Source organism: Pygoscelis adeliae, unplaced genomic scaffold (genome assembly GCF_000699105.1).
Source record: "Pygoscelis adeliae isolate BGI_AS28 unplaced genomic scaffold, ASM69910v1 Scaffold262, whole genome shotgun sequence".
In the NCBI taxonomy this organism is placed as follows: Eukaryota; Metazoa; Chordata; class Aves; order Sphenisciformes; family Spheniscidae; genus Pygoscelis; species Pygoscelis adeliae.
In genome coordinates, this window is record NW_008824184.1 from 1,121,078 (window position 1) to 1,134,072 (window position 12,995).

The following is a 12,995-nucleotide window of genomic DNA, read 5'->3' on the forward strand; positions in this document are numbered from 1 at the left end:
TCAGAGAGGAAGACCAAGGTTTCCAGGCAGTCCTCACTAACACAACCGTTGTTTGAGACAAACCTAGCTCCAAATATGCAGTTATGACCTGGGACGCTCCATTAACTCAGTCTAGACAAAGCAGTTGCAAGCACAAAGTTAGAAGTTAACAGCAGAAGATACCAGACAAATTGTTAGTTTCTAACACCACCTGCAACTACTTCATACAGATAAAACTACGAAAATAGAGAATCTCCAGGAAAAGGCCGCATTTGACTTGAGCTTTAGGGGGACAAGATTAATCCTACAGGACTACTCTGCACAAGATTGCTTCATTATTCTTAGTGCCTTCCGCAAGCAGACCGAAGTCAACTTTCAGTGTTGGGCAGCAGATGTCTCCACACACCAGCGAGAGACCTGGGCAGGGAGCAGTGAGGCCACCAAGCTGATAAAACTAATCAAACAGCAATTTGGAGAAACAGTTAAACCTTTACTAGCACACACACCACCTCTTTCTCAAGAGGCTGAAAGATGCAAAAAGGATGTCACTGACAAAATGTAATTCTTTTGCACACTCCACTTCCCGTTCTTTATCGTGGAAGTTGACCTTACACTGAAAATACTCACTGCTGAGGATCAAGCTCACGTTTCCCAAGCTATAAGAATAAACTGTATGCTTTTTATTTAAAGCAAGCTGATAGTTTCATGCTAGCAAACAGACAAACAGGATATTACTATAGAATAAAGAATAAGTGTGCCACAGTGGTGTTTCCAGGGTTTTTTTTGTTTTTCTTTAAAGACACCAGGATTACACAGTTCAGAGGAAAATTCCTACCCTAATGCATAAAATACTTCCCTTATGACAGAAATGAAGTTAATACATTTTGAGCAGCTTACCTTTTAAGGTTCCCAGGCTTTGCAAATTAGGAGAGATAAACTGGCTGAGCAGCCATCAGCTGAACACGCACAGCAGCTCCTCAGACTCGGGGACGTGCACATAAGCTCAGCACCTTTGCTATTCTCATACTGCCCTTCATGACATTGGCTTTTTACATTTTGCTGCTCCACTGCTCAAGAAGATTGTGTGATTGTGTGTAAGATTTTGAACAAGCATTAAGAGGACAGCAATGGCCTCATTTATGCAGTGCCACATCACTTCTCCCCCCCCTTTTCTTTTTTTAAGCAGAAAGCTTTACAAATTGTAAATAGGCACAATGTGAAATCTTTCTGCTAAGCTTTGGCAAACCCTGACTCTGGAGGTAGGCTTTTGGGATGAGCCTGCATAGCACTAGTGGAAGATGACAGCACTTTGGACACTAAAGCTTGGTAGATTTAGGAGCAGGTTTTCACTAAAATGAAGAGCAAAGGACCCAACCGCACCATATTCTTTATGACTGAGGGAAGCTCAGAAGAGTCAGCTCTTAAACAGGAATTTTAATGTTAGTCTCATTTTTAGTACAGCCTGTTCTTTACACTCATCTGTTTATTGCACTGAAGGAGCAATCTGAGCTTTGAGATTTATATTCAGCAGTAACATTACCACAATACTCCAGAAAGAAAGATATTCTGAAAGCATACTATTTAAATCATATCATAGTTTAAAAATAAATCATACCTGCACTGACTTCACATACAAGTAATTACTTTTTTGCCTTTTACATCCACTACCTCCAGCTGTGTTACCAGCTCTAGGTTGGCAGGCGGTAGTATTCCTCATTTCTCCTGAGCCACGGCGTAATGTGACTGTGATCACTTCTTTGTTCTGCCAGAAAGATACCTACATTTTTTACTTTTAATATTAATAGCCCTTTTTTTCCCTCCTCTGCACATGACATATCTTATCCATTTGTTGTTCTTGTCCTTATCTCAGATACCATCAGTTTGGAAGACAACATAAAGGATGACTTAGCTTCTCAAATCGATACCTGTACAGACTCCACTACCTATGCAGGGAGGAACACGGGGGTGGGGGAAGAGTTAAAAAATCTCCTATTCATTGTCCTATTAAACATTTAATTTTATTCTACAAAATTCAAGAACCCAAGAGATATTCAAACCACTAGTCATGGTCATTACTACTTTCATTCTGAACACTTGCCTCTAAACCAAGTAGCCCCTTCAACGCTTGCTAGTGCTGGCGTTCCCACACCACTAGACACCCCAGTAGTCGTCACATCTCCCAAGAAGATTATTATAGCTTTGCAAAGTCATTGGAAGGCTTGACAGAACGGCTTTTCAGGGTGCAGTATTAAGTGGGATAATAGTAATCATGTCAGTTTCCCTGTTCTGGACTAATGCAGATGACACAACATTCAGTCATACCTAGTTTTGTATTGAGCATAGTTGCCATGGTAATATCCAAATCAAAAAATCTATTCTGCGAACATTTTTAGCAATCTTGTAACTTCACCGTATTGCAAGTGAGACAAATGGGCAGCTATAGTGCAAATTACCAGAGTAATCATTTTTGTTAAGTGTCTATCCCATCCGAGTAGTATTCAATATTATTTGGCAGTGCAATCTACAGATTTTTTGTTACCAAAAGATAGGTGTTTCCTTCCTCTAAAACCACTTTATCTGCTCTACATAAGCTGCTGCGAGGTTAATATTTTTATCTAACAAACACAAGAATACATTTCATAAACAAAATGCCAGAGTTTAGAGATAGACATTTATTATTTCTTTTGCCCTAATACTTTCTTCACCATTTAGAAAGGAAACTTTTGTCTTAATCGTCTTTACTTTCTTGATCTTGCTACAAGGGCAGCTGAGCTTGGAGCCCAGCCCCTACCAGCAGGGCTGACCTACCCAGGCTGGGAGGGCACACAACCTTCTTAAGGCCTCACCAAGCTGGACAAGTGTTTATCAGACTTAACAGAGCAGCTGTTTGTTAGCTCCGGGTCAAGAACAGAAGGAATGTACCATCACCCCAGACCAGTAAAGACGCACAACTCTCAAGTCAAGCGTATTCAGGCTGTAATAAATCAGTATCCAGTGACAGAGAATTAAAAGCAATCAAACCTATGAAGCCAGGGCTGTTGAATGAGTTCTCAAACTTAAGCATGTCTTACCAGATAAGAGATGTCTTTGAATTTAATTGCAAATTCATTTTTAAAGCAGAGGCTTTGGCCTGGCTGCAGGAACACGACCTCCTGATACACCCTCTGCTCCACACGTGGTCAGTGCTTCTCTCTAGCAAGCCATCAAGATGCCACATTGTGCCAGGGGTAGGTAACTGCTCAGAGTCAGCCGCCTCTAGTACCAGGCCACTATCAACACACCAAAGCTATTACGTCCTGAATTAGGCCTATCTAGACATTTCTACCATATCACATGCGTGTGCCTATGGTGTCTAACTGCCACACATTAGTGTGTCATACAGGAGGAGCAGTCTCGTCTGGAGTATCCCATACCACCTCTTTAGGGCTTATGGCATATAAAGCCTCCTGTCTTTCTTGACTGTTGTTTTCTTTCAGCTGTCAGTTATTTCAAGTTATTTTTGACAGTCTGAGTAAGAAATCACCTGATTTTTCTCCCAGGGTAAAGCAGCTTTTTGGCAGAATTACTGCAAGCAAAGAGAATATGTGAACAGCTTCACTTTCAAAATATACATGCAGTATTAATCAAAATAATGCCCTGAAACCCACCTGCCTCTACAGATACCCTGGACCAGGCCAAACAAAGAATTTAAACTGAAAACTTTAGATTGAGCTTGACCTAAGGCAGTACAGAACTCAAACCATATCACAGTCTGAACTATTTCCCCTTATTTGTCCCCTAAACAGTTGATACTAATTTTTTCCACTCCAGTTTGGTCATAGCACAGTGGCTGCCTGACAACGTTAGAATTTGTCATTTTTCTGGAAAGACGGACTATAAACAGTTTAAGGTGGATTTGTCCTTCCGAGAAAGCACTCGGGACAAGCTGGACAAGAGACTTTTAGCTTCTCTCCAAGCCGGGAAGCATGAAAGAATAAGCCTGAAACCACAGTGGCCATCTACCTGATCAGGTTTCCTTAACCCAATTCTCTCTCATATGTTAATTGGTAAGTGACACTGTTCCCCATTAGACAAAAATCCCAAACTCTTTTCTGGGCTACTTTGTGCTCAGATTTTCTCAGTATTTTGCTATTGCTGACATCAGGCAATTTTATCATCACAGTACCATCTACTGCCCTGTCCCCCACCCCATTTCTGGAAGTTTACTAGAAGTTTTGTACTTACCTGGTATCACCATCAGTAAGAGACACCTTCCCCCCCCGCCGGGCTCATCAGTGCACATTACCCCAGCAAGACACTGCTCTTTTTAAAGGATTATTTTCCTTTCCTCATCACTTAAGAGTCAGGAGATTTCTTTCTTGCCTACTGAGATGCAAGCTCTATCAGAGAATCTCTCCCTTGCTACAATGAGGGCTTTTTCTTTTCCCACAGGGATTTGTCTATCAACATTGAAACTACAAGGAACTGCAATGGATCGCAACACAAATTCATGAGATGTGTAGCTCTTGAAAAAGGCCTAAATTAAGGTCAGAAGCAACAGACTAGTTTCTTTGTCAAAGTTTGTAACCGTTTGTGACAAACAAACAAGACTTGGCAAGGAACAGTTAGAAAAACAAAAAAAAAGAAAATTTGCAAAATTATTACTTATCTTTTCCAGAGGCTCAGAACTTCATTTTTCAACAGGCTCCAAAGTTAATTGTTGCTGTTTCTTTAGTTTAACGCCATAGAACAGAAGAGATTAATGTATAGGGGAAGAGGAGGATCAGTTATGATGCCACTACTATTTTGGAAGCACTAGAAAAACCCAACCAACCATGCTACATGCTACCCATGCAAATACAAACTTATAGTGAGAGCCTCAGGTGGGCACCATCTCACCCAGCGTATCTTTCAAGTAGCCTCTTACCCACCTGGTCAGGCAAGCATCCTTATCTGCAGCAAAACACCATGCAAGCCACCAGACTCCAGGTTTATTTGGGCCACCCATAAAGCCACCGATTCCCACCACAAGAGTCAGAAAAGTCTTCTCAGGGATCCTCCACACATCCCCAAACCATCCCAACCTGCCAGAGATGCTGATTTCCTTACCACCACCCTACAAATTCAGAAGTGTTTTTATTTCACACGTGCCTTCTTCCTCCTTTACCTGCCTCCCCCCAGCCGCAGCATGCCTTCTCCTCTCAACTCCTTCTCCAACCTACGGTTCCTTCATAAAGGGTTAACACGGCTGAAGTTAAGGCCCACTGACACCAAGTATCATGTGTCGGGCTGTTTGCTCACCTCCCTCCTTGGGCAGGGATGTTAATGTCCTCCTTGTTTAATGAATTATCTAGCACACTGTCAGCACTCAAGCTGTGATGAGGTTTATGCCAACAGCACCACTTGATGAGATTTTTAGGATCTCACCAAAAGAGTGAAGTCCGAGTTTGAAGACGAAGCAATGGACTCTAACCTTTCTGATGGGCAATTTGAGTAAATCCAGGCAAAAAAAAAAAATCAACCCCTGAACAGGCTCCTCACTCCCTTCCCACAGCTCCCGGCTTGGCTCCCCACTAGAGGTCACTGCAAAACCCATTTTAAATTTGCAGATTGACGTTTCCACGGATTATCCCTTTTCTCATAGGCAACTGCCAGTTTCTCCCCAGAAAAGTGACTTTTCAGGTGGGACTCCAACTGCTGCCGACTCCCACACGATGCCAGCTCTTTCTCCCCCTCCGCCCAGCTGTCCAAGACAACAACAACAAATATTTTCCCATGATTTCTTCTCTGCCTAAACAACCGTCAACAGAATAAAATCCCTCCATTTGGGTAGCCAGCGATCCACAAGCAGCAGCAAGTGACCTCAGCTCCGTTCAACAATCCTCTAGACGATGCTTTCAATCCTGCAAAAAGCTCTGTATTTAAGAAGCTTCACATCCAAGTCCAACCTCACTGAATAACAAAGGTGTCCTCCTAAAAGGACTCATAGCAAGGTCAGGGTCCACAGAAGCAGAAAAACCCTTCCTGCACCACAAAATATCTTTGCCTGGCCTTACAGCAACATTTAGAAGTTAGATATCTTACCTCGTGGCTCAGTCATTGAGGAAGACAGGCAAACAGTACGATCTGGGAAGCTGTCGGGCAAAGGCATTTCTGACTTATCCTCAGCTAATAAATACTGATTATGAACAAGAACAGTCAAGACTTAAAATAAAAAAATTATATTTCCATAGAGAAGTGGAAAGAAGCACCTGTTTAACAGACAGTTTATTTAGAAACAGATGTTTCCCAACAGAGTTGTTTTTCAGTAACAGATAAGATAATTCCTACCAACACAAGCACGCTTGGGTTACGGTCTCTACAAAAAAGCTTCCTGCTCCCCTCCAAAACTCAGAGCCTTATCTAACGCTGGACGCAACGATCTTAAAGTACAGTTCAGTCTATTTGTTCAGCTCTGTCTCCCACCAGCATCCTAGGAAATCTGCTGCGATACCAAACTTTTATGACCTTTTTGCCTGTTCTTCTGTTGTTACACCCCCGAGTTGTAAGCAAATAAAACTTGTGCCAGAGGAACGTAGCACAGTAAGCAGACATGTCCGGAGCCATCCGACTCAAAATAGACTTGAGAGTCTCAGGCCTGCTCAGGACAGATGAACTTGCAGCAACACTGCTAATACAGATTCCTTTAGAAACGTCAGAGCTCTGTTTTGGAAATACTCATTTACTGCAAGAGGCAGCGCTCCTTGACCCAGTCCTGCACCCCTTGTGTGCAACAGGAATTTGCTCATTAAGAGTCCTGAAAACTGGATGGCGGCACTGCAAGGATTACAACAGGGAAACCCCTTGGGCTCTGCTCCACCTAAGGCTCTCAAAAGAAGTTGCCCAAAAGGGCAGTGACGGCACTTGACCATCAAAAGTGGTAAAGAATGATGTTCTGCAAGAGCCTGCTCTGCAAGGTCAGCAGGAGAGCATGGACAGGTCCCAGCAATCACGTCTCTTCCTTCGACTCCGGCAGCGACCTCAAGGTCAAGATTACAGCATGCGGTAGGGCTGCTGGAAGGGGCTACAGGCAGCTGCCTGTGCAGTGTCTGCTCCAGGAGGAGCCAGGACCCCATCCCTTCATCCCAAAAGAGAACTTGGGCTCGGTGACCAAAGAGCTGGTACTGCTGTATGCTTGGCAATAGAACTTTTAGCAATGTTACCACCCAAGAATAACGGTGAGCCCATGGCGACAGGGAAATACTTTCCTCCTACTGTGGAAACTTTGGCGTGGCTCCTAAGAATTAATCTGTTCAGGGTAATTTTCAGATAAACAAGAACCACACATAAAACAGATTAAAGCGGACCAGATCTCCACCAAGTAACCAAGCTATGGTTGTCCCATTGCAGCAAAGCCAACAAAAAGACGAGATGATTTTTAGACATTTCGGTGAGACTGGCCCCTATATCTCTGGAAACTTCTTCCACATTTATAACGAAACTGAAATGCTACGCACTGACTGCACTTGGAAATGCAGCGGCAGCACTGCAGAAAAGTGATGTCTTGGGTCTGTAACGAGGCACTTGGGCCGCCTTGCACTACTGTACATGCTTTTCAAGGCAAGAGAATTCATAAATACAGTTATACTGTGGAAAAATTTACACATTGTAACCTAATTTCTTTTCAAAAGAATACAGAATAAGAGGGGTTTAAGGTTAATCAACAGCCTAGGGAAACGCCAACAGTTCTTAAGGCCTCTTGTCTGTCTCCAGGGCATAGTCTGCTATAGACTTGTTAAAGGGTGACTGTCTGTCTTTCTCAATAGTGGAGAGGTCGAGGTGAACCACTTCACTTTCATAAATCAAAAGAAAGAAAAAAGTGAGAAAATCTCCAGAGTTCAAACATTTCTTTAAAACCCAAACTTTAAATACTAAATGGGCTTCATGGCTGCCATTTTGAAAAACATTAGTTTGCCAAAGGACCCTTTTGATTTCTATTTGAAATGCGAGCGCTCACAGATAATCCATTGAGAATCAAACCCCCACAAAAGGCTTCCTGAAACAATCGCAGTGCTGGTGAAGGACAACATTTTTGTGCCCAAAATAAAACATTTTAATGCGCTACAATCCATTACACATATATTCCTACATTTCCTTTCAGTAATTATTCATTAGAAAACATTTAACGTCACTGCAGATTTCACACTGGGCAGTCTGCACACAAAGGAGAAGAGTTGGCCCATTTATAAGGGGCTGAGGCCGCCTTTTCTCATCTGAGAAACTCCAAGGCGGTGGGGGCTGCCGGACACAACGGGCAGGCTAAATTGTGCGGTTAACGGTCAAAGCCCCCCTGCCTACTTTGACACTCATTTAAAGATGACGGGGAACAATAGAGATTTGTTCTTAGCAACTCTTTCTTGTTAGGCGGGGTCTACATGGGCTGCGCCGGGCGGTTCAAGGCATGAAACCGGTGCTGATGTTCGGTTCCACCTGCCATTGCTCGCCCTGCTCGCTCCTCTCCCTGCCCCCCTTCCCCTTTCCCCACTTTAACACAATGAGACAGGTAAAGAATATCATTAAAAAGAGTCCCATTCAGCACGTCAGCTCTAATAAAACAATTGCCTGTCAGGTTAATATGAGCAGCTCAAATTTTGGGTTAGTGCCAGTAAGCCTGCTCTTCTGAGCCAGGTTAGTAAAAACAGCCCTTCTCACCCCAAAATTCCCAGTTCACCTCTGGGATTCCAGTTTGCACCAGTGCTCCCAGGTTACTGTGCTGTCAGCAGGCACCAGTGCATTCAGGCACCTGACCTACAGCGTAAAACACTTCTTTATAACCTTTTAATTGACAAACCCATAACAACTGCTAGGAAAGATCCTTTTGCTTTATCAGCTTCTTTTGCACGCCGCAGAGATGCTGCCTGGAACTCCGCTTTTGCCCCCGCACCCCAGACACGCTGGCTTGATGAGCGAGGAAAGCAGCAGCAACCGCACCTCGCTTGGGAAGTTTAAGACTATAATAATCAAGCTACAAATCCTGTCAAGCCAGAACAGAGACACTAACTGCATGCTCTTGCTCCCAGTCATTGCTTTTTAGATATAAGTGCCAGAGTTTTTTTCAGCACAGACATGCTTAAGTTTACTGCTGCTGGATCAGAGGCAGCTCCTTAATGAATCTTGAATCTTTATTAATTGCAGAACAGGACATCTTATTAGAAAGCATAAATTGCTGATAAGCTCCATAAAATGTATTCCCTAGCTAACAGAGCACAGGATTTCCAGCTGAAAAGCTAACATTCAAGAGTTAAAGCTTCTGGAAATAAGGGAGAGTAAATTTATTCAACTTCAGGAAAGAGAAGGACAGTCCTTGAGTATCTGACAGTCCATACGTTACAGGGAGAGTAGCATTAAACAACAGCAAGCTCATGTACACAAAAGTCTTGCAGATGAACAGAAAGAGACACCTTGCTAAGATGCCCTGGGTGCTGGTGAGAGCACACCTCAGACCTTGGTTTTGCTCCGATAACTACAGAGAACACACAGCAGGACAGGGCCACCTCCGGAGAAGTAAAAAAAAACAACCCCAAACCCCAAAGCAACCAAGCTACAGGGAAGATGTAACAGGTATTTCCTCTGCCTGGATTAGGTTGCAGTCCCTCTGTATTTACAACTACTGCTTGTTTGGTCTCAACCAGGACTTGGGCTGCTCAGAGCCCACCATTATTCCTACTTGGCATAAGAAAGGGAGATAGAGCAACCTCCCCCAGCTGCGTGGTGTTGCGGGCAGGAGGTCCGGCCCTCCGGCCAGGTTCTAGATCTACACTAGTCACACAGAAATCTAGAAAACCGAAGGCACCTTCATCCCCTTTCACAGTTTGAACACTCTGGTTTTCACAGTCACAAGTCTTAATTCTTAAGCTAGAATTCCAGATGGAAAAAAAAAAAAGCAAAATCTCATGACCCCTCAATGCAGTGCTAAATTTTATTGAAGCACAAGTGAACACACTATCATGGCATTTACAAAGCAGGCACAACATTATAGGGGAAAATCTTCAAGACAGTCAGAAGAGAGAACTAGAGGAAAATTGCACCCAAACACACACTTCTGGACACAGCAAGAAGGCCACAGATAAGATAAGTGTTGGTATCACATCTCCCATAGAAGCATTCCAACAGAAACCCTGACAATAAAATCCTTTGGGCATCAGAAAGCAAAGAGAAGCTGGCCTGTGTAGTCGCTCCTCTTGAGGGAGGCGACACGTCAGTGTCGAAACTGAAAGCAGACAAGATGAATGACGTCTGGGACAACAAATTGCTGTCTAAAACAAGATTACAACTCAAGTTCCCATAGCAAGAGCCAGTCTTTATCTCTGCACCAGAGCCCCCAAAAATCAAGGCCTGCTTTGGTACAACCACAAAACAGTAACTTGCAGAGGCTGCAACACAAGGTCTAATTCACATGAATTACAGCGAAGGTCACCCAAACGCTCACATTCATTTAGAACATGCACTTGCTCTGGGCCCGGCTTGTCAGGCTTGAAGTAGCATCAGATGCCAAGGCAGCAGTTTCGCACACAGGTAGGAGGAACTCGGAGGGTGCATCTGGAGAGGCTGTGAGCACAGACTCATCACCTAGCTGCAAATTTACTGGCAAGTGTAATATTTCAGAGCCTGGAGAGGCAGCCACAACGGAGCGGGGAACGTTCTTGGGAATAAATAGCAAACCTCCTTCAAATTGATGCAGAAAACATCTTTATCAGACCTTCCTTATTGTTTTAGTTTTCCTGGACTCCCCTGCACACAAAGCGCTTCGCTAACAAGCATTTAAATTCAGAAGTCAAGCACGAAGACATTATCAATAGGCCACATAAATGCTTCATTCTGGAAGCTACCACCTGAAGCCACAGGAGAGCCTCTTGCACCCCACCAACCAGCCAGTTTGACAGGGGGGTTAACAGACTAGATTTGCTTTACAGCCACCTGCAGCATTAAGCAGCAAACAGCGCGGTGAGACTTAATACAGGAGAAATTTATGTAAAGGAAAGATAGGGTGTTATCTTCAGAAGACACCCCTTTACTACCCCTCATGATACTTTACAGAGCACAAAAGCTATTTTTGAGGGTAGGAAGGGTCTGGTCACAGTACCCGTGAGGAACTTGCATCCCTGCTTGCAGCTCTGAAACCAAGTGAGAGAAAAGGCGAGCACTCTGACTTGTTACAGAGATGGGGACAGAGAAGAAGGAAAAGGAAGAAGCACAGGGATCCCCCTTAGAGCATCCAAGCTATTTTGACTCCATAGCAAGTACAAAAGAGGGTTGGGGGGTTGGCAGGTCTCCAGCACTCTGCATGCAGCAGGACCCACCCCTCAGGGTCACCAAAGGGCAGTTATCACAGTTTTGTTTTTTAAATAAAGATCAAGGCTCCTCAGGCAGCCCTAGACAAGTTACCAGGCATTCTGGTGTGCATGTTGCAAGCCCCCTTCTCCACTGATCAAAAAAACATCCCTCTCTTCTCCAAGCAGGTGAAAGTCAGCTCCTTCCCTCCTCCTTTGGTCACACCATTCTCACCAAGACACCCCAGAAACAGTTCTGCCTCTCTTCCTTTAACAAGGAAGAAATCATTGCTGCCTACACACAGCAAGTCAGGCACCGGTTCGCCAAGACAGTTATCCCTCCTCATTTAGCCAGAAATTCTCATTTTAAAGCACACACTAGCATTAAAAACCTTACAAAGAGCTCTAGAACTTACCCCCACTTCCTCCATATTGCTACAATAAGGTAGCTTAAAGCAAGTCAAGCAGGCAAGAGAAAAAAGTAAAACCCCCCCACCTTCTAAAACACAAAACTACCCACGCTAAATATATGATATATTGCGAGAGCAGAGCAGGCTGGGAGCAGGGGTGAGTCAGCTGTTTGCTCTTATGGTTAAAAGGCTACTGAATGGCTGACACCGGGAAACTTAATCATCTGAAACAGGGAAAACCTGTTAAAATAGGTAAAACAAGTAAGCGAAGAGGTATGTTTTAAAGGAGCAACAAAACATTAATCACTTCTTAGCCTTAATCCTTAACAAAATGACCACTGTGGTACAGCTGCTGCAAAACCTCGTTCTTTTTCCCCTCATGGGAAAGAAGAAAGGAAGATTTGGTTTAATATACTAGCAGTATTTAAGAATAAAGATGATGTTTTCTATATGAAATTATTTTATTTGTGCTTAATAAGGGTAAAAGAAGAAAGAATATACAGAAATGTGTATTCTGCTACAAGCAAATTTTTGTATATAATGCTTGAATTTTTTAAAAATAAACCCTCACCACATAGTATAGGCAACTGCTGTCAAAAGTTAGATGGTAACTTAATTGCAGGCTAAGAAATGTAAGACCAATATATCAGCAGATGCTTTCGTATTTTACTATATTGCATTGCATATTAGGAGATGATATGACATTCTTGGATTTAGGTGCATGTTTGAATCAGAAAGTGTTACTATTAAAGTGCATATTCCTCATCTTGAAAAATAAGTATCTAAAATTAACAATTAAAGAGTTTCGTACAGGGACATAAGTAGCTTTATACATTATTTATCTTGGGTTTTATACTTAGAGCTGAATGTTATTTGAGGAAGTAGAAATAACTGCAGTGATTTAGTGTTGTGGTTTAACCTCGGCCGGCAACTGAGCACCACCCAGCCGCTCGCTCACTCCCCCCTCGCAGTGGGATGGGGGAGAGAATCGGAAGGGTAAGAGTGAGAAAACTCGTGGGTTGAGATAAAAAGTTTAATAATTGAAATGAAATAATAATAATAATAGTAATAAAAGAATATACAAATCAAGTGATGCACAATGCAATTGCTCACCACCCACTGACCGATGCCCAGCCGGTCCCCGAGCAGCGGACCCCCCAGCCAGCTTTCCCCACTGTATATACTGAGCATGACGTCACATGGTATGGAACGTTTCTTTGGCCAGTTTGGCTGTGCCCCCCTCCCAGCTTCTTGTGCACCTCCAGCCTTCTCAGTTGGTAGAGCATGGGAAACTAAAAAGTCCTTGGCTAGTGTAAGC

At 43.3% G+C, this 12,995-nt stretch overlaps 1 protein-coding gene and 1 long non-coding RNA gene across 2 annotated transcripts in view; one reads left to right on the forward strand and one right to left on the reverse strand.

The window, feature by feature from the left end:
- MYO1H (myosin IH) overlaps nt 1-11,721 on the reverse strand; it is a 35,742-nt gene extending 24,021 nt beyond the window's left edge. The window contains exons 1-2 of the mRNA XM_009334394.1: nt 11,684-11,721; nt 2,722-2,724 (exon numbers count right to left, since the gene is read on the reverse strand). Of these exons, the coding sequence (XP_009332669.1) occupies nt 2,722-2,724; nt 11,684-11,698 (18 nt within the window). The 5' untranslated portion in view covers nt 11,699-11,721. The remainder of the gene's footprint in view (nt 1-2,721; nt 2,725-11,683) is intronic.
- Nucleotides 11,722-11,814: 93 nt separating this feature from the next.
- Nucleotides 11,815-12,995, forward strand: part of LOC103925654 — a 1,896-nt gene continuing 715 nt past the window's right edge. The window contains exon 1 of the long non-coding RNA XR_664039.1: nt 11,815-11,938. This is a non-coding gene — a long non-coding RNA (uncharacterized LOC103925654). The remainder of the gene's footprint in view (nt 11,939-12,995) is intronic.